Source organism: Pelmatolapia mariae, linkage group LG15 (genome assembly GCF_036321145.2).
Source record: "Pelmatolapia mariae isolate MD_Pm_ZW linkage group LG15, Pm_UMD_F_2, whole genome shotgun sequence".
Lineage (NCBI taxonomy): Eukaryota > Metazoa > Chordata > Actinopteri > Cichliformes > Cichlidae > Pelmatolapia > Pelmatolapia mariae.
Genome location: NC_086240.1, coordinates 24,066,943 through 24,080,953, shown reverse-complemented (window position 1 = coordinate 24,080,953; position 14,011 = coordinate 24,066,943). Strand labels below are relative to the sequence as shown.

At 35.8% G+C, this 14,011-nt stretch overlaps 1 protein-coding gene across 1 annotated transcript; it reads right to left on the bottom strand.

Annotated features, from left to right (window-relative positions):
- Positions 1-287: 287 nt before the first annotated feature.
- Positions 288-3,973, bottom strand: LOC134643491 (uncharacterized). The gene is made up of 7 exons (XM_063495884.1): positions 3,914-3,973; positions 2,846-3,181; positions 2,457-2,723; positions 2,188-2,304; positions 1,964-2,053; positions 1,863-1,891; positions 288-1,611 (listed from the first exon to the last, which is right to left on the bottom strand). Exons 1-7 carry the CDS (start codon positions 3,966-3,968, stop codon positions 1,543-1,545), a joined length of 963 nt encoding a protein of 320 aa, XP_063351954.1. The 5' UTR covers positions 3,969-3,973; the 3' UTR covers positions 288-1,542.
- Between the last annotated feature and the right edge of the window lie 10,038 nt (positions 3,974-14,011).

Sequence of the window (14,011 nt, the reverse complement as noted above, 5' to 3'; positions counted from 1 at the left end):
TGATGTAATTGGAGCCTCGTAGTCTCATCTCTCTATATACTATACTGTATATAGCGGAAAAGACAGATGTTTACTTTGACTTTTCTTTTTTTTTACTTTTCTACAGAGCAGAATCCTTTTGTCACAGATATGTTTATTAAAATGAATTGGATGTACCTGGACACACAAATTAGGCTTAACTGGGAAAAACAGCAGCTTAAAAAAAGAATTTTTGACTGAGGATAATGGTGTCAGACTTTCCCATTTTAATGCAGATATTTAAAGCTATTGCAAAGCTTGTTGACTTTGGGAATGATGCTGTTCAGTGGTGGCTGCAGTTCCCTGGGAGAGAGCCCGGGGGCTCTGTTCCTGATGGAAGAGATGAAGGAACAACCTGTTAGTCCATCAAATGTGTGTAGTAGCACTGAGACAGAGACGAGAGTCTCAGCCTGCAGCTGTGACTTAAGGCATAATACCTGTCCGGGTTGCGTGTGTAAACTTTGTGAGAAAGCCATCACTCAGGGAAATGTGTAAAGGTTGGTGAGCCTTTAGAACAAGTGAAGTTACTGCGTGGAAATCAAAATAAAATGTGAATATTAAATCAAAATGCCTGTCTTTCATAAAAATGCGTTTCTCTCAAGTCTTTTTTTCTAATGAAAATGAGCTACATTCAAGTCAAAATTATTACAAAATAAATGAATAAAGTTGTTTTTTTTGTTTAGTTTTTTGTGTTTGAAGTCTCTTTGATGTGTTGACTACGGGTGTACACTAGAAGGAAAGCATTTCTAAAAGGGGGGAACAGCAGGGGGTAATTACGGGAGCAGAAAGATGTGGAACACAGTTAATATAGTAAAAAACAAACAAAAACAAAACCCAAAGGGGAAGGAAATAAATAAAAGACAAACTAGCCACAATAAAAGTCAAATCATCCTCGATGAGCAAGCTGAAGTCACTAAAGGGTCCCAATCGGCCTCAACCAACAAGTTAAGACCGTTAAGAGTCCTCCAGAAAGAATTATTTATTTGATAGATTTCATTATGCTCAAATCGAGATAACAGTGCGTGGTGTTAGATCAAAGCTGACTGAAGTACAGACTGGATTCTTAACAGCACTTTGGCATTAATGATATAAAGCTAATTTAGTTCTGATTAAATCAGCTCTTCCTCACACAGAGTGATAAAACTAAGCTCTTGCCTCTGCTGAACAGAAAGGTATAGGAAAAATGGCTGGTAAATCTTTGAATCGGGGAGAAATCATTATCCTAGTTTATCAAGAAATATCCAGGCTGTCCTCAAGGCCTCTGAGACAAAGCACATAAATGTTGAAAAACCATTAAAAATACTGGTCACTTCAAAAAACAAAACAAAAGAAACAAAAAACAAATAAAAGTCACTTTGGTTTTCAAAGTAGGAGATAGTATCACAGTTTCAGTATCGTTATCCAAACTGTGACTAAAGCAAGAGCACGAGTCTCTGTTTAAAAGGTTGAGTATGAAGGTAAAAAGAAAATATACAGCATGTTGATGTGCTGATATGTGAGATCTGACAGAAGCAGGAGGGTCGGTCAAACTTCATCAGAAGATTGGACATTTTCATAGTTCACTGCTCCATCATCATCCTCATCTTTGCACATCTGTAAAATACAGAATAATGAACTTCATTAAAACTGTAACTGCATTTTGCATTTAGCACAATCAGACTAATAAGCCGACAAACTAAAGATTTTCTTTTATCCTGATGGGTTCTACTTGTTCATGAGGAGGTACACTTTTAGTCATGATTATAATTAATGTATAATAGCCAGAAAATACAGTTTTATCCAAAATTCAGTGTGATCATCTATTTATTGTGTATACTTAGTCCGAAAAAAGTTAACAAACTCACCGTGTTTTCCTCCATCTGTGCTTTTTTCCCTAAAAGGACCAAGTAAGGAGTCAACTTTAGCTTCCACAAACAAAATCTTGTGTATATATAATTGTTCTCACCAACTCTTATCCAGATGTTGACGATCACAACAGCAGCAATAAGTGCTGCTAAACCCAGAGCCACAATGATGAGCCTGTACCAGGACCAGCCTGGGAAGATAAAGAAAACACGAAAAGCATATTTTAAATTTTTCTTTGCAAAACACACAACACAAACCTCAAACTTTTCATTCTGAAATTCAGAAAGTGGAGGAAAAATGATACAGAAGACAAGTTGGCATTACTTTGTAATTTTCTTGAACCTTCCATGCTTTCCAACTCTTTTGTCCCCAGACCTGCTCTTATTGTATTTTCAATTGTGATTTCCAATTTAACTGTTGTTGTTGTAATTGTTTCTTCGCCTAAATGAAAAAATTAAATTCAGTGGACCTTTCACTAATATACTCTCTTTATATTTGGTCAGTTAAAACTTTAAGTTGATAAAATAAGCAGATAATGTAAAGTTATTTTCAAAAGTTCATCATAATCATTAAAATCTCTCCTCCTTTCTTACCTGATGAATGAGGGCTGAAGGTAAAAAGCTGCTCTTTATCATCTTCTGTTGTTACGTTACACTTAAAGTCAGAGTTAGATATGTGACTGTATAAAGAATTTACAAAAGTCACAGTAGCAGAGCAGGAAGACTGTAATGTTTTTATGTTTGAGTAATCTCTATTCAGAGCTTCACTGTAATGGATCCACTTCACTTTGTGTTCACAATGTCCATGTACCTGCACAGAGCAGTTTAAAGTCACCTGATCCCTGCTCTTCTGTTCAGTCACTGGTGAAGATGAAATGAAAGAAGAATTAAAACAGTTAGTTCTTTTTATTAACTGTAATGTTTCATTATGTTGCTCTAACAACACAGTTTGAACGCCAACATATTGTGGTGTAAATACTCACTGATGACATCAGACAGATGAACCACAGCATCTGGACCTTGCTGTCTCCCTGGATTGCCTCTAAACTGTCTGCAGGTGTAACGACCAACATCCTCAGCTGTGACCTTCTTTATAACCAGTGAGCATTCTGCTGTAACACTCAGTCTGTCTGATTTGTCTGTTTCTTTGATCTGTCCAAGATTAACCAGCTCTACTGCTGCTTTTCCTCTTGAATCAGTGAAGAGCCAGGTGGTAGTGTGACAGTTGTGATGATTGTTGATCACGTTTTCACAAGGCAAAGTGACTTTATCTCCATCTCTGACAGTGAAGGAGAGTGAAAGATCTCCACTTAGATCTCCTGAGAATATAACAGAGAATCAAAAACATTACTTGTCTGAACGGAGATGATTTACATTCTTATCACAAAAGAACTAACAAAAAACTCGGTTTGGGTTGTCAAACAAAAGCACAGCTGTCTTGGATTTCAAAATAAAGTAAAACTCAAAAGAAAATAGAATGTTAAATGTATCCTTACCTTCAAACTGAAGCACAAATATAAAAAAAACACAGACATTGTCTAGATGCATGAAGAGCTTCCTTTAATTAGTGAATCATGACGTCCTCATAAAGACTTTCAGCTTTCTCTCCTCACATTACTTAACAAACAGTTCGAAAAAACAAGTTCAGCTGATTTGCTCCACAAAGACTCCAAAGGAGGAATATAAAAATAAATGCAGAAAGCAAACAGATAGTATAACAGCATAAAAGCTAAAGTAGGTAAAAGAAAATAGATGTAGAAATTAAAGCTAATAATTGAGACAAAATAAGATTTTGGTGACTATTGTAACTGAACATACTTATCAATAACAGAAGTCTATCATTAAGACAGTGAATTATTCAAAACCACTTCATGCATCTGTTAATCTTAACAATAATCTAATCAGTAAGTTAGATGCTGATAAAATGTTACAGTAGGAAGAGGTTTGCAAAGCTAATTAAGTTTCATATCTGAAAATGTGTGTTTGAAATTTGTTGTTGAGATTAAGTAAAATAGCAAAAAGGTTTTAGTTGTAAATATAAGTTTCCTTACCTGAAAAAAGAAGCAACAAAAACAGAGAAATGTTGAATAATTTGTATTCAATCATCACGTTTTGTTCTGGTTTTCCTTCTCATTTTGTCACATCTATAACAGGCAAACTCTGTTGTATTTGTCAAAGACACATGCCTATCTAGTTTACTTCCTGTCTCCTCCTCATTCAGGCTGTGGTTATTTTTAATGTTATGGTTATTTGTTGTATTTATTTTTAAATTTAGATCATATGAATTCCCTCAGTTTTTCAAATGTGTAGACCACTTCTCAACCAAACTGACACTGCAGTCTTACTAACTTTGGTGGATGTAAATAAGAGTAATTTTATAGGATATTAAATAATGTGTTGTAGAGTTTTATCTCCACTGAAGCCACAGCACACTTCCTGTCCACTGCCATATATCAGAGTATGTATTTGTATCAAGAATGACATTACATTGTGCAGTGTGACATTCTGCCTTGTGCAAACTCATATTGCTTGTTCAGTGTTTATTAAACAACAGAATCCATGTTGGCGATGGTGATCAAGACTTTGCTCTTAATGATTTAGCTGGTTCAATTAATTTTTAATTAATTCTAAAAAATAATTAATTATGATTATTTTTTTGTTGATAATGTGGCTACAACAGCACCAGAGTGGGGGAGGTGTTATCCACAAATGACCAGAATAAACATAAGTGGGAATATTTTGTATCTTAACTTGCTTTACTTTCTTGAAACCTAAAAATAAAATGTTGAGTTTTGTTTATTTAAATATTCATTGTGATTCCTGGTTTGTATGATATTCATATTAACTTCCTGTAGTCTTTTGTGTATTTAGTTCTCAGGTCCTAGTTGCTTTGGCTTTATTCCTCCCTTAGTGTAAAAGTTGGTTCTGTTCATGTGGATGCAGTGGCAGGTTTTCACATTTTCAGTGCCACTCATCCAAGTGACTGCTTCAGTCTCATCTGATTGCAGATTTCCCCAACCTCATAACACTGGATTTGCATAATGACTAGAACTAGCACCCCTGATTGTTTTCTCTGTTTAGCTTTCTCATTTCCTGTCTTATTTTGGTGAGCATGTGTTCCATGTGTGCATTGTCTTGGGTTTTACTTCCTTTGTTCCTTTGTTTTCCTTTCCTCCAAAGTGATTTTATCTCCATCTCTGACAGTAAAGAAAGAGAAAGATCTACTGAGAATATGCCAGAGAAGTAGAAATGTTACCATTACCGTTCAGAGTGCAGGTTAATGACATACTTAAGCAGAGAAAGTTTGAATTTGGATGTTTATTTTTTCATTTTTAAGACAGCATTATTAAGCTTTGCTTAAAGAAACATCACAGGCATCTTATTTACATAAAGAGCACTCATTCATGAAAAAATAAAAATAAAATATGAAAAAAAGTTCTCCTTTTTTAAAAATTTTATTTTATTTTATTTTATGTTTTTTAATCAGCTAGTGTATGTGTCTATTTGGTATTAAGTAGATACCAACAAGTAATAACTGGAGTTCATCATTACCTCCTCTGCTTTTGCTGTTTCCCCAGCTTAGTTTGTTACAATTATTATACAGCACCCCCTGCTGGACAACAGTAATTGTTACAAAAATAAACGAAACTGATAAAACTGGTAAAAAAAAATAAATGAATAAAAATAGAATGTAACATGGTGAACTTCAGCCTAACATCTTCCATTATACACTCCAGTAGACATAAAACTAATAACAAAACAGTAATGTTGAATGAAAAGTGTGGATCCAAAATGCAGACTGTGGAAAACAAAAGCCAAACTTTTATTGGGGCAAGAAAAATCCAACAGGGACCAGATAACAATATCCATCAAACAAAACTGAATATACAACAGGAAAACTCACAAGCAGACAGACAGTAAGCTTAGAACAGAATGAGTGGTTACACCCACAACGAGGAAATGAAAGGGAAACAAACACTGCCGCAACTAATCGAGTAAGCAAGTATACACTCCAGTAGAAATGTATGTTTAAATACACAACAGGTAATGAGGGAAGGTCAACTAGATGGGAAAACAAACACTGCAGCAACTAATCAAGGAGGCAAGACAAAGGAAGTGAAATTTATTAGAAAGCGCAGGCAACAAAAATAAAACTGTAAATAAAAGAGAACAAGCCAAGAAGGACAGAACAGAAAATATAACATATAAATCTAAATAATATAATATCCAATATAATTCCAAACTGAAAACACTGTTGTTGGGTTTCCTATTGTTGTATTTTGTATATACACCCTTGTGGTTAAAAGAAAAAACAGGTTCAGGGAAAGTTCCTTAGGCCTGGTTAAAGTAATATACTTGGGTATAGTTGTGCTTATGACTCTAACTTTACTGAACAACTGTTTTCACTGACTTTTGGAAGGAAGCAGAAAATTTACTGGGTTTTACTTGTACTTGATCACAGACGACAAGTAAGCTTGTCATGTAATGAAATAAGTGTATTTGTTCAATGTTATTGATCTGATCAAGGTCTAAATAATCCAACACTAAACTTTGATAGGAGCAGGTGCTTAAATCTGTTTAACACTGACCAGTGCTGTTATTTACTTTTTTAGGCCACTCTCCAAGTCAGTCAATGGGAAAAACATCCACCATCCACCTTTTCCACCATGTGTCACTTTGCACTTCAAAATCTCCAACAATTGTTGGATGTGTAAATATGATCAGATGTTGTAAAGGTCACACTAGCTGAGCAGGTAGACTGTGATATGCACACGCCATTGTCATTGTTATAGAGTCATTTCACAGTGTATTTGCATTCTTCATACGTGGACACAGAGCAGTTTAATGTCACTGTGTGTGTAGCCTGTGTGTCCTTTAGATATTCTAAACTTGCAGTGGATATCGTCTCCTTTCACTTTAACTCTCATATGTATGTGTCCTGATTTATGATCAATCTCAGGTGTCGAACTGAATTTCTTCATTTAGATAAGTTTAAGCCCTTTGTGAAAAAACCTGCTCACCAGAGGGAAGGTTTGTTTTCAGTAGAGAAATGCAACCCACATAATAAAACTTTCACATTCTTTCATGTAAAATTATTTATGTCATTCAGGTAAAGACATATCCTCCCACTCTAATGCCTGATTCAATTTAATCCTGCTTTTGATGCGTACCATAATAAGACACAAAAATGAAACTAAACTTATACATTACTGCTGTTACAGAAAGTTTACAGGCAAATAGCAAAATAAAAACATCTATGTACATCATTTCAAAACTTTGAACAAAAGATAAAATAAAAATGAAACCTTGCAAATGTTACAAAACAAAATGTGTCACAAATTCTGCTTTTTAAGCACTCACACAGCTGCTTCCTCCTTTTAAACTGAGCAAACTGATAATTCTTATAGAGACAAAGCTTTTTCACAGAGGCAATGACCTGATGATTAAGTTTCCTTTTTGTTTACTTTATGGTAGCATAGAGGCTGCTGGGATCTGTGGAGGAAGCTTTCACAGTGGAGTAGATAACTGTCTCATCACTGTCACATTTACCCCCAACCTGGAAGCACACAGAGCACAGGATGTTTCACCACATGTAGCACAACACAGTGAAAACATCATTTACTAATGCACCGATGAAGCTGGAAACATTGATCATATGCATTACTTTGTTTTCACTGTAAGCCTTATTGGTGTAGCTGATGGAGATGTAGGAAACACCATCTTCATGATCCGCCTACACAGTAAAGAAAACGTAATTACTGCCCACTGACATGCAGGAAGATTTACACTGACCCATCTCTGCCAACGATGTCATGTTATCGCTCAAAATGTGTTACCACTTCTTTTGGCTTAGTTCGGCGGCACCAGTTCACTTCCCTTCAGTTTGAAATCTATCGCTTGCACAGTCTCACGTTGTAAAGTGAGTTTTAGAATGTTGAAGAACAAATTCAAACAGCAGAAGTTGTGGTGAGTGTGATCTTATTATTTTATGAGTGACTGAAGGGTTTGAGGTCAAGGCCTGAATAAATATAAGCATTACATCAGTGCAACTTTCAGTTACTTGCAATATGACAATGTGAGTGTTAAAACATCTGCAACAATCATAGATAGGCAAAATGATAAAACATATAAAATGCAACACAACAGTCCAACTACCAGTTTGGCATGTCTATGTTGTTTTTTGTGGTCAGAAAGGACTTCGCATATAGGCTGAGGTCATTTTTGGAGTTAATAATTATAAAATCAAAGCAAAAATGAATTTTGCACCCTCTTTTTTCTTTTCTTGATCTTTTGCTGCACCAACCACTGCATCACCTCTGATCTAGAATTAAAATGTGTAGTAAAGATTATTTTTAAACTCACATTTTCATTGGCTTGTGTTTTGTTCCCTGAAAAGAAAAGAAAAACAGGGTTACACACTTGACCACAGAGAAGATTCAGCTTTAATATTTAATGTGGGATTTCTCTCACCTCTCTTCAGTACAATCAGTTTCACAGCAAAGATCAAAAGTGCTGCAGAAATAACAGCCACGAGGATGTACGGCCACACCAGAGCTGCACCTGAACACAAATATCTGAAGCTTTTCATTTACTGTTCAATGTCTGAGAGGTAGAAAAAATGCAAATATGACATGCATGTGACTTAAACACCCCCCCCCCCCCCCCCCCCATTATTACACTAGTTAGATATTGAATAATGTTTTTGAAAAGGCAAAAACAAACAAACAAAAAACCCCAGTAGGACCTGGGTTATCAGACTGTGATGGAGCTGCTGCTGTTGTTGCTTTTCTTGTTGTTGATGTTGATGCTGCTGCTGTTGTTATTGTTGTTTTTCTTGTTGCTGTTGCTGATGTTACTGCATTCACCCAAACAAAATATCAAATTTAGCTAATTAAAAGTTCTTTACTCACATCACAAAGTGATTTTCTCATCAGAATCTCTCCTGGTTTTTTACCTGATGACTGATGGCTGAAGGTAAAAAATTGCTTTTTGTTTTCTTCTGTTGTTACGTTACACTTAAAGTCAGAACTTGATATCTGACTATATTGAAGTTTCAGAAAAGTCACAGTAGCAGAGCATGAAGACTGTGATGTTTTAAATTTTGAGTGATCTCTGTCCAGAGCAACACTGTTATGGATCCACCTCACTTTATATTTGCACTGTCCATATACCTGTACAGAGCAGTTTAAAGTCAGCTGATCAGCTTTCTTCTGTTCAGTCACTGGTGAAGATGACATGCAAGAAAAAAAAACAAACAAACATTTTTTATAATAAATCTTTTTTTTTTTTTAAATAGATCTAAGGTGTTGGCATATTGTTTAGTTGTTCACAGCTTGTAAATACTGGTGGTCTGATGTGGTGTAAATACTCACCGATGACAACAGACAAATAAACCACAGCATCTAGACGTTGCTGTTTCCCTGGATTGCCTCTAAACTGTCTGCAGGTGTAATGACCAACATCCTCAGCTGTGACCTTCTTTATAACCAGTGAGCATTCTGCTGTAACGCTCAGTCTGTCTGATTTGGCTTTTTCTTTGAGCTGTCCATGATTAACCAGCTCTACTGCTGCTTTTCCTCTTGAATCAGTGAAGAGCCAGGTGGTAGTGTGACAGTTGTGATGATTGTTGATCACGTTTTCACAAGGCAAAGTGACTTTATCTCCATCTCTGACAGTGAAGGAGAGCAATAGATCTCCACTTAGTGCTCCTGAGAATATAACAGAGAATCAAAAATGTTAACACTGCATGTCAGAGCGCAGATAATTTTGGATAGTTATACACACATGTTTGCATTTGTATGGTTTTCATTAAATCTTTCTCTCATACACATGTTGGATGTATCCTTACCAACTGAAGCACAGGTAAAGCAATAAAAACACTTTAAGCTAAATAGATTTAACCATCATTTCTCTTAGTCTCTCTTTTCTCACTTTCTTCTTGAGCTTCTGAAAAATAAATGTATCAACTTCCCTGTTATTAGTGAGGTAATAAATTCATACAATTCAGAATCTGCTGAGAAGATAAAATCAATAATGTCCTCAGTGTAAACTTTTGTAATCTCATTTATAAATGTATCTGTATTCTTACCTGTTAATTGAAGCATTAGTATCACTGATAAAAACATGTGAATCCATCTGAATTCAGCCATCATGCTTCTCGGTATTTCTCCTTCCCGTTTCTCACACTAATGACAGTCACAGTGCTCCCTGTGGCGATTCCTGTGGTTGTTATCTCACTACCTCACTCTAACTGTTCAGGAATTCCTTTCTCTGACAATTTCTGTTGTTTATAAAATGGCTGGGGAACCAAACAATATTAAAGAGGTCAAAGGTCACTGCAGGCCATCAAACCCTGTAAATCTAAAACGAACACGTAGAGCAGACAGCCGAATGTAGCTCAGTGACTTATGATAATCCCACTGTCCGTTTGTGAAGGTAAGATTATATCTTCTTGCTCTGATACTTGTTGGTCCCTCACTGTGTTTGTGAAGTGTTGTTTTTCTGAGAAGTGAAGGGGCAGAGTTGGTGAGAATGTAGAAGTGTTACCGTCAGAAACACAGACGCTTCACACACTAAATGTCCTTTAGACATTTAAACTAAGTGTAACAGCAAACTGTTCTCACAGCTGAGGGTGTTGGTTATTACACTTTCATAAAGTTCAACATATTGGTTTTTTGTGGCTCATGCCTGTGTTGTTAATAGTAAACATTTCAATCATACAATTTTCAGCTCAGACTGTCTCATTAAAACACAAACTGGAACATTAGTGAAGATTACTGTAAATTTTAATTTCATTCTCTTTTTTTATTCGTGACTGAAAGTAAGGCCAACAGGGTAGAAACATTAATTTGCATAGATGTGCAGAGGCAACAAACTCACAGGCCCAACTATTGTCACTTCATTGGTACATTGTTTCTTCCTCATTACATCTTATTTAAGTGTCTCTTTCTGAGAACTGAAGGGGAAGTGTTTTGGTGCAAATGTGGATACGACAGCACCAGCATCACTCTGCAGGTTTTAGCCTCTAATGACAACCAGACACAGGTCAGAAAACCACAGAGTGTCTTTTAGACATTTTAAAGCTGCAGAAGATGAATGATTCTTTACTTTTAAACATTTCAGTATCCAATTATGCTTTTTAGGGGAAAAGTTTACTAGAAGTAGGACATGCAAAGTATAAATTATCACCTTCTATAATGAATGAACCAGTTTACAAGAGATTTATTTTCAGTAGAGCAATGCAATCCACAGAATGAAATGTTCACACTCCCTAGACCTAACACTCGTTAGGTCTGATTTGTCCCAGCTGTGTTCCCACCTGTTCCACATCCCCTCATTATCTCTGTGTGTACTTAAGTCCTCTGTCCTCTGTTGTTCAGTGTCAGGTCGTCTTTTGTCCTTTGCGCCACCATGTTCCATGTATCATGTGTCATGTATCACGTATCCACGTCAAGTTTCATGTTTTGGATTTTTTATGTTTATCTTTAGTTTCCCCAGTTTAGGTTACTGTTTAGCATCACCTCTGCCTTTTCTTTTGCAATGTCTTACCAGCTTTAATAAACGGCTCGCTTTCTGTTAAGTTTGAGTTTTGTTTTAGAGTGTCTGCACTTGGGTTCACCTCCTTTATCCACACAGTCAGCTTTGCAGCCTGACTGTGACAGGCAGGTCTCGAAGATGTGGCTGAATGGCATATTTAAATGTACTTTAAAGTCAAATAGAGAAGCTAACAGGATAGGGCAAAAAATCCAATCCAAATTTACATTTGTAGTAATGAAAGCACAAACTGGTCACAGGATGCTGGAAAGTGTTGTCAAAGAGCTCAAAAGGAGAGAAATAAATGAAGATAGGGTGCACTTATAGAACTGGGACAGGTAGGAGTGCTTGTTCTTAAAATAACATGAGAGTTAAAGACTGGAAACACGACACCAAAAGTGACTGAAGTGTGAGATGCAAAACAGACTTTCTGCTTAGAATATTTTTTTTTATTTTACAGATTGCATTATGTTCAAATTTGTTAAAGATAACAGTGTGTGTGATTACATCATCAATCAATCAAAACTCATTTGAGTGCAACCAGATTCGACCACACCTGGATACAAATTACTTTGTATCCAGGCTCAGGCTCATAAAACTAAGCTCAAACACTCTAAACTAAGTTTCTGCAGCTGAAAAAGAAAGAAATTAAAAATGGCTTTGAAATGTATTACCCAAGATTAAAGTGCAAACAGGAGTGTTTTGGAAATAATAGTGAGAGCATGTTTTCCAAGTTCAGAAATGATCAGCAAATGCAGATGTAAAAAAAAAAAAAAAAAATGTAGGTATGCGTATTCTTTTTACAACAACCATGCTGTACAGGAGGCCTCTGCAGAAAGAGAAAACAACGTGCCAAACATGTGTTCCTATCTTCTTGGTCCAGAAAACCTCCAAAAGCTACCCCTGCCTGCTGAAAACTGATGAAAAACAATGGTCACCCCCAAAAAACACAGTACAAGGAGGAAGAGCTTTTTACAGCTGATGCAGGCAGGTATTTTAGAAAAGTCACTGTGGTTCTAAAAAGATCATATCAAGATTTCAAAATTGTTGTTCAAACTGTGACTAAAGCAAAAATAACGAGTCTCTTTTTAAAAGCTTCTGCTCCTTGTGCAAATATAAAGCATGTTGATGTGCTGATCAGTGAGATCTGACAGACACCACCAGAAGATTTGACATTTTCATATTCTATCATCTTTACACATCTGTAAAATACAAAATCATAAACCTGTGCTTCTTCAGAGCTTCATGTTAGGTTTATCAACCCTTCTTGCTTATATGTGAATATTCTCACCAGCTCTTGTCCAGATGTTGATGACCACAACAGCTGCTATAAGTGCTGCTAAACCCAGAGGCACAATGATGAGCCTGTACCAGCATGAGCCTGGAGACAGAGCATAAAAGCATGAAAAGAATATTTTAAATGTCATTTTCTGATTGTTTTTGTTTTTTAATGTAGATGAATACAGAGGAAAAAAAAGTCATCTGAAATGAAAACATTTCATTCTTAAATAAAGAAATATAGAAAATATGCTGAATATTGTTGATTACCTGGTAATTTTGTTGAATCATCCATGATTTCCAGCTCTTTTGTTGTGTTTCCAGTTGTAGTTTCTGATTTTATTGTTGTTGCAGTATTTGATTTCTCACCTGAATAAAATTCAGTGGACTTTTCTAACTAAGTTCAGTCAATTAAAGCTTCAAATCAATAAAATGAGCAGATATTTTAAGTAATTAGTCAGATTAATGTGAAGTTATTTTGAAAAGTTCTTCAGAATCTCTCCTGGTTTCTTACCTGATGACCGAGTACTGAAGGTAAAAAGCTGCTCTTTGTTATCTTCTGTTGTTACGCTACAGTTAAAGTCATAAGTCAATAGGTGAGTGTATGCAAGGTTCAGAAAAGTCACAGTAGCAGAGCAGGAAGACTCCGATGTTTTTAAATTTGAGTGATCTCTATCCAGAGCTTCACTGTTATGGATCCACTTCACTTTGTGTTTACACCTTTCATATGTCCACACAGAGCAGTTTAAAGTCACCTCATCAGCTTTCTTCTGTTCAGTCACTGGCAATGTTCCCTCTAATTTTTTATGTGTCTGAGCGAACACACAAACTCCCTGAGCGATCCCTTGCACCACTGTGAGCGACATCAGACGTGTACACTGTGGTCACGCCAGCATCGAATCCATCCAAGTTAAATAGTTTATTAAAATCAAATCAAATTACAGCAGTTACATTTATGTTAGACTACCTTTAATTAACTGCTTTAGCCCATTTACAATGAAAATGTAAAAAAAATCTAGTCATTGACCTGTGTAGTATGTTAAGACTATTGGAAGTAAAAATAACTTGAACTCCAATTTCGAAAACACAACTTTCTTTCTTTTCTTTTTTTTTATAAAGCTCTGACTTGTATTATGAGTATGAGTCTGTGATCTGGGAGAGAGTCCTGTAACTCTCTGTCTGCAAAATACAGTATATAATGACCAATGCTGGGCAATTAATTATATAGTTACTTCTTCAAAAAAGTAACTGAGTTATGCAAACAACGTTTTTTGCAGCTATTTTTTTAAATGCAGCCAATGCATTTTTAAATAAACATTTCAAACTATTTACAGAAC

Coding starts and splice junctions, on each gene's coding strand:
- LOC134643491 (XM_063495884.1), bottom strand. CDS start 3,968: ATGATTGAATACAAATTATTCAACATTTCTCTGTTTTTGTTGCTTCTT. Junction 3,182..3,913: donor TTTGTTGCTTCTTTTTTCAG/GTAAGGAAACTT, acceptor TTATATTCTCAG/GAGATCTAAGTGGAGATCTT. Junction 2,724..2,845: donor TCATCTGTCTGATGTCATCA/GTGAGTATTTAC, acceptor CATCTTCACCAG/TGACTGAACAGAAGAGCAGG.